This window comes from Molossus molossus, unplaced genomic scaffold (genome assembly GCF_014108415.1).
Source record: "Molossus molossus isolate mMolMol1 unplaced genomic scaffold, mMolMol1.p scaffold_m16_p_4, whole genome shotgun sequence".
In the NCBI taxonomy this organism is placed as follows: Eukaryota; Metazoa; Chordata; class Mammalia; order Chiroptera; family Molossidae; genus Molossus; species Molossus molossus.
Window position 1 is genome coordinate 51,330,058 of NW_023425377.1, and position 14,059 is coordinate 51,344,116.

Genomic DNA, 14,059 nt, shown 5'->3' on the forward strand with positions numbered 1-14,059 from the left:
GGTCTGAATTCAAGACTACTTTATCCAGCAAGGCTATCATTCAAAATTGAAGGTGAAAGAAACAGCTTCACAGACAAAAAAAAAAAGCTAAAGGAATTTACCACCACCAAACTAGCACTGTAAGAAATGCTAAAGGAACTGCTATAAGAAGAAGAAGAAATAGAGAGAGAGAGAGAGAGAGAGAGAAACACAGGCATTAAATAAAAATGGCAACTAATAGGTATATATCTATAACAACCTTAAATGTAAATGGTTTGAATGCCCCAATCAAAAGATAGAGGGTAGCTGACTGGATAAGAAAACATGACCCATATATATATATATATATATATATATATATATATATATATATATATGCTGTCTACAAAAGACCTACCTCACAACAAAAGACACACAGGATAAAAGTGAAGGGATGGAAAAAAAATTTCCAGGCAAATGGAAATGAAAAAAAAAAAAAACCTGGTGTAGCAACACTCCTATCTGATAAGACTCACTTCAAAACGAGGGGCATAATAAGAGACGAAGGTCACTACATAATATTAAAAGGAACAATCCAACAAGAGGATATAACTCTGGTAAACATATATGCACCAAACACAGGAGCTCCAAAATATGTTTAAAAAACTTCTAGAGGACTTCAGAGGAGAGATCAATAGCAATACAATCATAGTGGGTGACTTGAACACACAACTGACACCACTGGATAAATCTTCTAGACAAAAAATTAGCAGGGACACATAGTCCTTAAATGACCAACTAGATTAGCTGGACTTAATTGATATTTACAGAACCTTTCACCCTAAAGCTGCAGAATATACATTCTTTTCAAGTGTACATGGGATATTCTTGAAGATAGACCACATGTTTGGTAAATCTCCACAAATTCAAGAACATTGAAATCATATCAAGCATCTTCTCAGATCACAATGGCATGAAACTAGAAATCAGTTACAACAAAAACATTCAAACACATGGAGGCTAAATAGCATGTTATTATACAATGAATGGGTTACCAAGGAGATCAAGGAAGAAATTAAAAACTTCCTGGAAACCAATGAAAATGAACACACAACAACACAATATCTATGGGATGCAGCGAAAGCAGTCCTGAGAGGGAAGTTTATAGCACTACAGGCCTATCTCAAGAAAAAATAAAAATGCCTAATTGACTTTCTAATCCTACAACTCAAAGAACTAGAATGTAAACAAAAAGAAAATCCCAGAGCAAATAGAGCAGAAATAAATGACATAGAAACTAAAAAAAAAACAAAAAAACAAACAAAAAACAATTCAAAAGATCAATGAAACAAAGAGCTGGTTCTTTGAAAAGATAAACAAGATTGATGGACCCTTAGCCAGACTCACCAAGAAACAAAAAGAGAAGACCCAAATAAACAAAATCAGAAACGAAAGAGGAGAAGCAACAACTGACACTACAAAAACCATACCACAAACAATTATATGCCAACAACTTGGACAATGTAGGCGAAATGGACAAATTTCTAGAAACACACAGTCTCCCAAAACTGAACCAGGAAGAGAAAGAAAACTTAAATAGACCAATAACCAAGGACAGTAAAGATATAACCAAGAAACTCCCAGCAAACAAAAGCCCAGGCCTGAATGGCTTCCCAGGGGAGTTTTACCAAACATTCAAAGATGATCTAATACCTGTTCTCCTCAAACTATTCCAAAAAATCCAAGAAGACAGAAGACTTCTAAACTCATTCTATGAGGCCAACATAACTCTAATTACAAAACAAGATAAAGATACTACAAAGAAAGAAAACTACAGGCCAATATCCCTGATGAACACAGATGCCAAAATCGTTAACAAAATATTAGCAAATCCAATCCAGCAATACATCAAAAAAAATATTCATCGTGACCAAATGGAATTCATCCTAGGGACGCAAGGATGGTACAATACAGTGATACCTTGGTTCTCGAACGCCTTGACTTTCGACCAAATCGGTATTCGACCAGGAGATTCGAGAAACTTTTGTCTTGGAATCCGAACAAATATTTGGAACTCGAACTTCCGAGATGAGCCGAGTTGAGCCGAATGGCGTTCATTCGGCCCAGCGCGCCTTGCTTGCGTCATCAGTGTGAGTGCAGAGAGAGAGTCACGCTTTGTGGAGAGAGTCACGCTTTACACTGAATTTAACCCTTAGACATACTGTACACTTTTATTTCTTGTTGAGACTTATGTTTTTCTACATATTATGTACAAATTAGGCCAGTAAATAGGCATTTTCTGGGGCTTGGAACGAATTAATCCAGTTTCCATTATTTCCTATTGGGTTTCATTGCTTCGGTTCTCGAACAATTTGGTTCTCGACCGTCCTCCTGGAACGAATTATGTTCGAGAACCGAGGTATCACTGTATCTGCAGATCAAGAAATGTGATACACCACATAAACAAAATGAAAGATAAAAACCACATGATCATATCAATAGATGCTGAAAAAACATTTGACAAAATCCAGAACCCATTTTTGATAAAAACACTCAGCAATGTGGAAATAGAGGGATGATACAAGTGATACCTCGGTTCTCGAACATAATTCGTTCCAGGAGGACGGTCGAGAACCAAATTGTTCGAGAACCGAAGCAATGAAACCAATAGGAAATAATGGAAACTGGATTAATTCGTTCCAAGCCCCAGAAAATGCCTATTTACTGGCCTAATTTGTATATAATATGTAGAAAAACATAAGTCTCAACAAGAAATAAAAGTGTACAGTATGTCTAAGGGTTAAATTCAGTGTAAAGCGTGACTCTCTCCACAAAGCGTGACTCTCTCTCTGCACTCACACTGATGACGCAAGCAAGGCGCGCTGGGCCGAATGAACGCCATTCGGCTCAACTCGGCTCATCTCGGAAATTCGAGTTCCAAATATTTGTTCGGATTCCAAGACAAAAGTTTCTCGAATCTCCTGGTCGAATACCGATTTGGTCGAAAGTCAAGGCGTTCGAGAACCGAGGTATCACTGTACTTTACTTTTTTGGTTAAGTTTATTCCTAAGTATCTTCCTTTTTTTGCTTTAATGGTAAATGGGGTTGCTTTTTTAGTTTCTCTTTCATTGAGTTTGTTGTTGGTGTACAAGAACACCATCGATTTCTTGATGTTAATTTTGTATCCTGGTACTTTGCCAAATTCATTTATTAAATCTAGTAGATTTTTGATGGAGTCTTTAGGGTTTTCTATGCACAGTATCATGTCATCTGCAAATAATGACAGTTTCACTTCCTCCTTTCCAATTTGGATTCCTTTCATGTTTTCTTTGTGTCTAATAGCTGTGGCTAAGATTTCCAGTACTATGTTAAAAAAGAGTAGCAAGCCCTGGCCAGTTTGGCTCAGCGGTTAGAGCGTCGACCTGCGGTCCCGAGAGGCCCGAGTTCGGTTCCCGCTAAGGGCATGTACCTCGGTTGCAGTTTGTCCCCGGCCCTGGTTGGTTGTGCGGGTGGCAGCCACTCGATGTGTCCCTTTCACATCGATGTTTCTCTCTCTCTCTCTCTGTTCCTGTCTCTCCCCCCCACTCTACCAGAACAAAAAAGGAAAAATGTCCTCAGGTGAGGATAAAAAAAATAATAAAAAAAATAATTAAAAAAAAAGAGTAGCAAGACTGGACATCCCTGTCTGGTTCCTGTTCTTAAGGGAAATGCTTGTAGCTTTTGCCCATTTAGTAGGATGCTGACTCTAGGCTTTTAATATATGGCCTTTATCATATCAAGATACATACCTATTTGCAGAAAACTACAGGTCACTGAACAAAGAAATAGAAGATATAAAAAAGTGGAAGCATATACCTTGTTCATGAATTGGAAGAATTAACATCATTAAAATGTCCATACTACCCAAAGCAATCTATAGATTCAAGGAAATCCCCATCAAAATACCAACGACATATTTCACAGAACTAGAACAAATACTCCAAAAGTTTATATGAAACCAAAAAAGACCCTCAATAGCCACAGCAATCTTGAAAAAGAAGAACAAAGTAGGAAGGATCACAATACCAGATATCAGGTTATATTACAAAGCCGTAGTAATCAAAACAGCCTGGTAAAAGCAAAAGAACAGGCATATAGATCAATGGGAAAGAACAGAGAACCCAGAAATTGACCCAAGTCATTATGCTCCATTAACATTTGACAACAGTGGCAAGAGCATACAACGGAGTAAAGGAAACCTCTTTAATGAATCGTGTTGGGAAAACTGGACAGCTACATGCAAAAAAACTGAAGCTAGACCACCAACTTACACCATACACAAGAATAAACTTAAAATGGATAAACGACTTAAATGTGACCGATGAATCCGTAAAAATCCTAGAAGAAAATATAGGCAACAAAATTTCAGACACTACACGCAACAGAATTTTCACTGATACAATGCTTAAGGGAATAGAAACAAAGGAAAAAATGAACACATGGGACTACATCAAACTAAAAAGCTTCTACACAGCAAAAGAAACAACCATCAAAATGGAAAGGGAACTCACTATATAGGAGAGCATAATTGCCAATGATACGTCAGATAAAGGACTAATTTCCAAAATATATAGAGTACTCCTACAACTCAACAAAAGACAAAGAATCCAATTAAAAAATGGGCAGAGGACCTAAACAGACACCTCTCCAAACAGGACATACAAATGGTCAAGAGACATAAGAAAAAATGCTCAACATCACTAATCATCAGAGAGATGCAAAGTACAACAACTATGAGGTATTACTTCACACCTGTCAGAATGTTTGCCATCAACAAATCATCAAACAAGTGCTAGTGAGGGTGTGGAGAAAGGGGACTCTAGTACACTGCTGGTGGGAATGCAGACTGGTGCAACCACTATGGAAAACAATATGGTGTTTCCTCAAAAAATTAAAAAATTGAACTACCATTTGACCCAGTGATCCCACTTCTAGGAGTATATCCTAAGAAACCTGAAACACCAGTCAGAAAGAATATACGTACCCCTGGGTTCATAGCAGGACTATTTACAATTGCTAAGATCTGGAAACAGCCCAAGTGTCCATCAATAAATGAGTGGATAAAAAAGCTGTGGTACATATACACAATGGAATACTATGCAGCTCTAAGGAAGAAAGATATCTTATCCTTTGAGACAACATGGAAGGACCTGGAGAGTATTATCCTAAGAGAAACAAGCCAATCAGAGAAAGACAAATATCACATGATCTCACTTATTTGTGGAATATAATGAACAAAACAAGCTGAGGAACAAAACAGACCCAGAGACATGGAAGTGGGGTGCAGACTGACAAACCCCAGAAGAGGTGGATGTCAGGGGAAGGAAGAGATAAACCACAGAATTTTTAGGTATGTATATGTAAACAAGGACATAGACAATAATGCTGGTAGGGGGTGGGGATTGGGAGCAGGGTGTCAATGGGGGAGAAAAAGAGAAACATCTGTAACAAAAATAAATTAATTAATTTAAAATTTTTATTTTTTTAAATTTATTTTAGAGAGAGAGGAAGGGAGAAGGAGAGAGCTAGAAACGTCGATGAGAAAGAACAATTAGTCGCCTCCTGCATGCTCCCACTGGGGATCAGGCCCACAACCTGGGCATATGACCTGATTGGTAATCGAACTGATGACCTCCTGGTGCATGGGTTGACACTGAACCACTGAACCACACTGGCTGGGCACTTAGAGAGATTTTTAAAAGTCTAACTAAATTAGGTTTTTTCTTTTTTCTTATTTTACAATAAAAACCAGCTCTGCATTAAGTCAACAGAAAGCTGGTAGGTGGCAATATGGGCCTAGAATTCTTGCAACCATATTCTTTAAACCCTAAGATCAGAACATATGATTTGAAAGAATGTGTCTTGTATTTCAGTGCTAATGCAATTTGACATTGCAATGTTAGAGCTTCTGGAATGATTTGCTGGTTTATGGCAACAAAGGTGAAACCATTTTGAAATAGCTCTATCCTGGGTAACTCAGGACACACATTCTCCACATCCATGCAAAGGAGCAAAGAAATGAAGCAGGTGCAAGAACTGTTTTAAATAAAAAACACCAGACCCTGCCCGGCTGGTGTGGCTAAGTGGTTGAGCGTCCACCCATGCACCAAGAGGTCGCCAGTTTGATTCCCGGTCAGGGCACATGTTCAGGTTGTGGGCCCGATCCCCAGTGGTGGGCATGCAGGAGGCAGCCAATTGATGTTCTCTCTCATTGATGTTTCTATTTCTCTCACCTTCTCCCTTCCTCTCTCTTTAAAACCATTAAAGAAAAAAAAAATTAAAAAACAACAATACCAGGCCCTGACTGGGTAACACAATAGGTTAGAGCGTTGTCCCCATATGTCAAGGTGTGGGTTCGATCCCTGGTCAGGGCACATATAAGAAACAACCAAACGCCCTGGCCGGTTTGGCTCAGCGGTTAGAGCGTCGGCCTGCGGTCTGGAGAGACCCGGGTTCGGTTCCCGCTAAGGGCACGTACCTCGGTTGCAGTTTGTCCCCGGCCCTGGTTGGTTGTGCAGGTGGCAGACACTCGATGTGTTCCTTTCACATCGATGTTTCTCTCTCTCTCTGTTCCTCTCTCTCCCTCCCACTCTACTTGAACAAAAAATGGAAAAATGTCCTCGGGTGAGGATAAAAAAAAAAAAGAAAAAAAAGCCCTGGCCAGTTTGGCTCAGAGGTTAGAGCGTCGGCCTGCGGTCCGGAGAGACCCGGGTTCGGTTCCTGCTAAGGGCACGTACTTCGGTTGCAGTTTGTCCCCAGCCCTGGTTGGTCGTGCGGGTGGCAGCCACTCAATGTGTCCCTTCACGTCGATGTTTCTCACTCTCTCTCTCCCTCCCACTCTATCTGTACAAAAAGTGGAAAAATATCCTCGGGTGAGGATAAAAAAAAAAAAGAAACAACCAATGATTGCATAAATAAGTGGAAGAACAAATCGACGTCTCTCTCTAAAAAAATCAATCAATCAGGAAACAAAAACAAAAAAAACCACAAGCCACTGACTCATAGAAAGGGTGGAAATAAACGGACTAGAGGCTCTGACTGAGGCAAATGTATTGTCAAAGAAACCATGCATTTGATTTCACAGTGATCTCCAAAAAGGGTTTATAAAATTGGAAAAATGTGACAATGCAGAATTGAATGGTAAACATAATTTTTTTTCCCCCAAAGGGACAATTTTGGACTGTCTGTTGGTGTCGGCAGGGTAAGCACATATGTGAAAAGTGATGAAGAAATCACTTACAGGGCTTTTGGAGAATCCTTTCTAAAGACACTCAGGCTTGCACACTCACCAAATGGACTTTTTTCTCTTCCTTCAGCTGCTTCCACACGTCACTATACATTTCATCCAGACCCTGCCGTGTTTGTTTGTAAGTCTCCAGCTCAACTTTTGTGTCCTGTTTTGTTATCTGTATCCAACAAGAACACAAAGTGAAAGGTTTCATGGGAAACAAGTCAACTACAAAGTATTTAAAAATATATCATAATTTTTTTAAAAGTAGCATAATTTAAGTTCTATTTAAGTAAAATTTTAAAAAATGGTTAAAATTTTAAAGCTATTTTGAAATATCTTTGAACTCGAGGATAAGAACAAGTCAATAGATTTTTAAAAAATAAAATTTAGGAGCTTTGCACAGTGGCAGTATCGTAGCCAATGAGGTTTATCCGAGGTGCGATTATTGCTAATTGAAAAAAGAAGAAAATTTAGGTTCAGAAAACAGCTTTACTTTTCTTTAAAACAGAATAATCATTCTTAGTAAAAAAAAAGGCCCCACTCAATCCATTATTCAGTATTTATCAGTCGTGTTTTTAGCAGTGGATGAATTTTGAGATGAATCAGATATGATCTCTACCTTCAAATCATCAGGTGAGCAAGCCAGCAATTCTACAAAACAGCAAACAGACTCTATATAGGAGAGAGATGCAAAGAACAACAGGGACACAGGAGGAGAGCCCGGGTCCACTGATGGATGCTTCCACTGATGGATGCTAGGGATGGTACTATGGATGGCATTACAGAGGACCAAGCTCAGGAGTGAAAGCTGAAGAATGAACAGGAACTTTAGTGTGCAAAAACCCAGAGGTGAGAGGGCAGGGTGCTTGGGAAACCCCAAGTGGTCCAACTGGCTTGAGAGTGACAACAGAGGCACCTCCTGAGGGCTGGGTTGTAATTCAACTATGAGCTTGAGATTTTGATGGACACATCTCAGTGAGAAACATGCCAATCAACTGTGAGGTCAAGTTCTTACCTCTACACTCTTCTCACTTCTTTCACGAATTAATTCATTTTGTTCTCTTAATTGTAGCTGTTCTTCTTGAAGTGAAAAAATCCGGTCTGTTGCTGCTGAAAGCTGATTGAGAAAGATTTTTATATTTCCTTTAAAAAACATAAACTTCTTGTTTTATATTTTAATTTTAATATGTTTTTATTGATTTCAGGGAGAGGGAAAGAGAGATAGAACATCAATGAGAAACATTGATTGGCTGCCTCATGCACGCCCCCTGCTGGGGACCAAGCCTGCAACCCTGGGCATGTGCCCTGACCAGGAATCAAAACCGGACCTCTCAGTCCATGGGGTGACACTCGATCCACTGAGCCACACCGGCCAGGCAAGATTTTTATATTTCTTAACATCAAAATGAATCTTACTATTCAAAATAAAATCTAACATTTGGCATCTTCACAATCGACAATTTATTTTCACATATTTGATATTGAATAGGTAATACATTCACATGTTACAAAATTCCAAAAATATAAAAATAGATATAACAAAATCTCTCCCACCCCTTCCCCTGACCATCTCTGCTACAACCCCCCACCCCCCAGTCTTCTCCTTTTATAAAAGTGATAACTTACTACATAATGTAGGAAAAGATTTATGGACACAAGACATTAGAAATAGCCTGACTGTTCATATTAGAGAAATGGTTTAATATATTACAGTGGAAGCATAAAGCAGAAAAATGCAATTATTGAAATGTTTACAACTGTTAATATGAGAACATATTTATAATACCAATATGGAAATAAAATAGGTTATATAGTATTTTCTCACCCCTTAATTTTAAAAAATCTGTGTTAAAATGCTTGGGAAATATATATACCACATGAGAAAAATGGATGTCACTTAGCCAAGGGATTATGGGCTTTTTTTATGATTCTTTATTCTTTTCAGTGTTCCTACCAATGAGCAAAAGGATATTTAATCATGAGAGGAAGAATTTTGGGGTAGGAATCACAACCACACCATTAAAGATGTGCCCGAGGAAGACTTGAACAACTTATCATAGCTTAGAGATGCATTCACGGACCTGCTGAGGAGAGGTAAGGTAGAGAAGTAAATATGTCAATCAATCCCTCCTTATCGAAATTCTGAACACAGCCTGGAGAGAGAAAGTGAGGCTGGAAGAGAAAGAAGCAAGATATCTGCCTTTGGTACTTGGCTGTGCTCTTAGCATCATTCACTTATAAGGGCCTTGAAACACTGAGCTCTTCATCTTTTCTGAATCAAGAGCATCTAAGTTCACTCAGACTCAGAATCTAGAACTGGGGTTTCTAAACATAACAGCTATGCCCAAATAAGGAAATTTAAGGCTTTAAAGGAGGCGCAAGTAACTACAAGGGAAGATGCAGGCAAAAACCATGAGAAAATTCCATTTTACTCTCTGAAGATATAGAGTATACTATGAAGAGAGGTATATTTTTTTTCTAAAGGACATTTTCTAATACGATTGTTTGCCTTTGAAGAAAAAGGCAACCCAGTCATTTAGTTTCAAAAGTTAAATTAGACCTTCCTTCAAAGCATGCCACTTTGTCTGGGAGAACAAAGAGTAAATCTGCTTATTCTTATATCAACTAACATCTCAAGTGCCATCCACATGCCAACTGTTGTAATTAGGCACATTTATATGACATTAATCCAACGTAATCTTTACAACAATGTAAGGTATGGATTATAATCCAATTTAGAGATGAGAACTCAAACACCTACCACCTAGACTAAGGCCCAAAGGCCCACCCAGCTAAGGTGAAGACGAATTCTCCAGTTCTAGGTGGGGCCAGGTCTCTCCTGTGATGCCTATTTATGAATGCCACCTTTGAATTTCCTTCTCTGAAAGCTCTCCTGAAAGCTTTTTAGGCTAGCCTCTCAGGAGAGCCTTAAACTGGGCCCTCCACACAAAGGTGTGCTCTGCAACTCTCTTTTTTTTAATCCTAACCCGAGGATACGTTTCCATTTTTTGTTCAGATAAAGTGGGAGGGAGAGAGAGAAAAATATCGACTTGAAAGGGACACTTCGAGTGGTTGCCACCTGCACAACCCATCCGGGGCTGGGGACAAACTGCAACCAAGGTACGTGCCCTTAGCAGGAACTGAACCCAGGTCTCTCTGGACCGCAGGCTGATGCTCTAACCACTGAGCCAAACCGGCCAGGGCTGCAACTCTCATTTTGGCTATAACTTGCCTCCACCGTGTAGGGGTTGGGGGTCCACTCTCTGGCTCCTTCTCACAGCCCTCTTCCTCCTCAATGAGACTTGATGGGTACATCAGTAGCCAGGGACCACTACTTGTGGAAAGCCTCAGAAAGGCTGAGCAACCCTCCTCCTGCTAACAGGAGACAAGATGTGTTCAACAAGGGGACTGCTGGGCAGTTGGCAGCAAGCTGTCTTTCTCGATCTCAGCCCTCCTTCTTCCTGTCTTTTCATCCTCTCTCTTCCTAGTGAGAAAGCAGAGAAAGACCACACTGGGGAAACACAGAAGTAGGCAGGGGTACTGTTTATCTCAGAACAGAGTCTGTGCTGTCCGGGCAGCAGGGAGACACACTTCATTATAGGAAAGGTGGGGAGAGGAAGAGAAGAGCATGCTCACACAGGAGTTGGGCTTTTCCAGTGATGATTACTGTGAGGTGATGAAACTGAAGTCCCCTAGAACTGGCTCAGGATCAATTGCACTGGCTCATGGGAGCCCTCTCAGGGCAGAACAAAGACATTCTGAGGATGCAAAATCTGAGAGTGCCTGTCCCACGTGCAGCTCAACCCAAGGTCAGCAATTCAGTCCTACCAACAAGCAGCTCTGGTCAGGTATACTGACTACACCATTTCTCTTAACCCTGAGCCATTCTGTTTTAAGAATTTCAATTAAGTTACAAACCTCTTCTTGAAGCTTTGAATTAGTCTTTTCCAAGCCATCTATCTTGGTTTGAAGATTCCCAACTGTGCAGCTATAGAAAATACAATATTAAGTAAATGTGAACTTACAAAAACTGACTGCCTTCTCAACCTGTAAACAATGAGAATAGAGATTCCTAGATTTCCTGTAAGAAATGGAGTCAAAGGGTCTCCAATGAAATCAGATGATAATTCTAGATATATATGTATGTGTGTGTACATTTATTAAAAAGTTTTCAATGTTTTCCCCCCAAAATATGCTACCCATTTTTTTTAGTCAACTGGAAAAAAAAATAGTTTTTCTCCCCAACACAATAAATGGGAACCAAAATGTGTCGGCATTCATATATCTGAAGTAATATTCATAACAAGATACTGGTACTTCTGGAGCGTAGGATCAAAGGTGATTTATAAATATTTTAATACTTTGCCCCATTTTTCAAATATTTCTTTAAGTAATATGTACTACTTTCCTACTGAAAAATATGTAAAAAGCTAAAGAAGACTTAATAAGCAATATTAATAATAATCACAGAAATAATAGCAGTTACTTTCTGCTTGGACAATGTGCCAGGCCCTATTTGTTCTAAGCACTTTAAATGCATGCAATCCAACCCACAATACTGTGAGGTGAATTTTATTAACCTTTTTTACATACAAGGAAACCATAACTTTATATTAAAAAACTCACTCAAGTTCATACCCCTATGAAGGGGTGCCATGACTGAACCCAGGTAGTCTCCCCCAAGAGCCTGCATTTTAGGACAGTGGGCTTAACTGTCAAATATGGTGCCTTGTGCCTATGAGGGGGACAATGACACATTCCTGGCAAGGCTAGAGAATCAAGGCTCAAGAACTGGGTGGGAGCTTTTTAGAAACAGACAAGCTGGGGAGATCCTGGCCAGGTTGAGGACAGTGAAATCAGATGACAATTCCAGCCCTTTGACCCTCCCCTGAATCCCCTCAACAAAATGGTTTGATTCACCTCCACCCCAGAAAGAATTGGGTGAAAGAAAAATAAAAATACAAGGACACAAAATGAAAAAGGGAACAAAACAAATGATATGAAGGGAACTAAAAGTTTAAGAGTTTACAAATGTCAATTTTATATCAACTATATAGCTTAGAAAATATTAATAAAATTTATATTTTTCTTAGGAAACAAATTACCAAAAAGACAGATCACCCAGAGAAGAAAACCTAGAAGACCTTACAACTAAGTTGAAAAATAGAACGCTGGCAAAGTACTGCTTCCATACAGGCTCAGAGCTTCAAACATTCAAGGAGCAAGTAATGATCATAAACTAGAAGGCACATTCCCAGACACAGAAACAAGGTAAAGCTTCCTAGTTCACTCTGTGAAGCTGCATAGCCCTGCTAACATGCTAGAGGGAGAGAACTACAGGACAGTTAGATAAGTTCCCTGTTAAGAGAACAATTAAATTATTAAAACTAGGCTCAAGTACAGTTTATTCCTGTGATCCAGGAATGGCTCCATATGAAGAAAGCCATTAATAAAATAGATCACATCAACAGATTAAGGAAGAAAAGTCACGATTACCTTATTGGATGGTAAAAGGATTTAAGAAAATTAAACACCCATTCCTTATAAAAACTCTCAGTAAACTAGGAATTGATCAAGAATCTCTTTCAGCCCTGGCTGGTTTGGCTCAGAGGTTAGAGCATCGGCCGTGGACCAGAGTCCAGGGTTTGGTTCCCGCTAAGGGCACGTGCCTCAGTTGTAGTTTGCCCCCAGCCCCAGTTGGGGTCATGTGGGTGGCAACCACTCGATGTGTCTCTCTCACATTGATGTTTCTCTCTCTCTCTCCTTCCCGCTCTGTCTGAGGATAAATGCAAAGGTGTCCTCAGGTGAGGATTAAAACAAAAAGAATCTCTTTCAAAATAACAGCCAATATCACACTTAAGGAGAGCTTACAGCAGCACTTCCCTAGGTTCATTCTGAGGGACCTGCCAGCTCCTTTGCCTGTTTCACTGGCTTCTAGGGCCAGAGAGGCTGCTCCTGCAAAGCACTGCTAATGTGCACTGCACACTCTCTGACGAGGGACTCAGAGAGAGAATAATGTCTCCCAAACACAGGAGACAGAGAATCTCCACCATTCCCACCAATACCTCCAGTGACTGGTGTTTCTTATGACACAGCAGCAGCGGCTTTTCAATTAAAATGAAAAATCAAGTTCAAGATGTTGGCTATCGCTACTAAATGATCTTGAAGCTCTAGCCCAGTAGTCAATCCTTCTTTTCCTGCCCCAACACGCTGGAGGGATGTGTGCTAATTCCCAGCAGCAACAACAGTGCTTCACATTAAAGTGATTTCCAACTAAGTGGCTGTGGGGTGAGGGGTGGAGATTCAAGGTTTTATTTATTGACTCTCTAAATTATATAACTACATAAAACAAAGACCTAAAAAAGTCCCACAAGCTCTTTATCAAGAAATCAGACATCTCCAGTCTGTACATGTGAACAAAGGCACCGTAACCTTTCCTCTTGGTTTGGGAAAAAGTTAGTTATAAATAAGTGACAACTCAAAAAAGTTCCATGAAACAATTACTGGGTACTGAGAATGAACTATAACACTGGAAAAAGGAGTGAGCCCTACCTTAAGTGCCGGTTCAGTTCCTCCACATAATTTTTTTGATCAAGGACATCAGTAATTCTTTCATGCCTTTTAAAAAGAGAGTAAGGGTTAACACTTTGTAACTGTCCCCCAACCTTCCAATCACCTTATAGGAGTACCAACGTCATCAGGAAACCAAGAGATAGAGCTTAGTCACGTCTACATGGCCTTGAGTGAACAGAGCAAGGCTAGTGGGGGAAACAGCAGCCAGGGCCTTGGAAGACATGGAAACATGGGGCCTGGAGAGTAGGCTTCCTGCAG

General features: G+C 39.8%; 1 protein-coding gene and 1 pseudogene across 1 annotated transcript in view; one reads left to right on the forward strand and one right to left on the reverse strand.

The window, feature by feature from the left end:
• The window catches only part of RUFY1 (RUN and FYVE domain containing 1), an 81,822-nt gene that overhangs the window by 43,004 nt on the left and 24,759 nt on the right, over positions 1-14,059 (reverse strand). The window contains exons 7-10 of the mRNA XM_036240847.1: positions 13,781-13,846; positions 11,147-11,216; positions 8,244-8,345; positions 7,287-7,403 (exon numbers count right to left, since the gene is read on the reverse strand). Coding sequence (XP_036096740.1) covers positions 7,287-7,403; positions 8,244-8,345; positions 11,147-11,216; positions 13,781-13,846 — 355 coding nt within the window. The remainder of the gene's footprint in view (positions 1-7,286; positions 7,404-8,243; positions 8,346-11,146; positions 11,217-13,780; positions 13,847-14,059) is intronic.
• LOC118616743 lies at positions 7,620-7,733 on the forward strand (annotated as a pseudogene).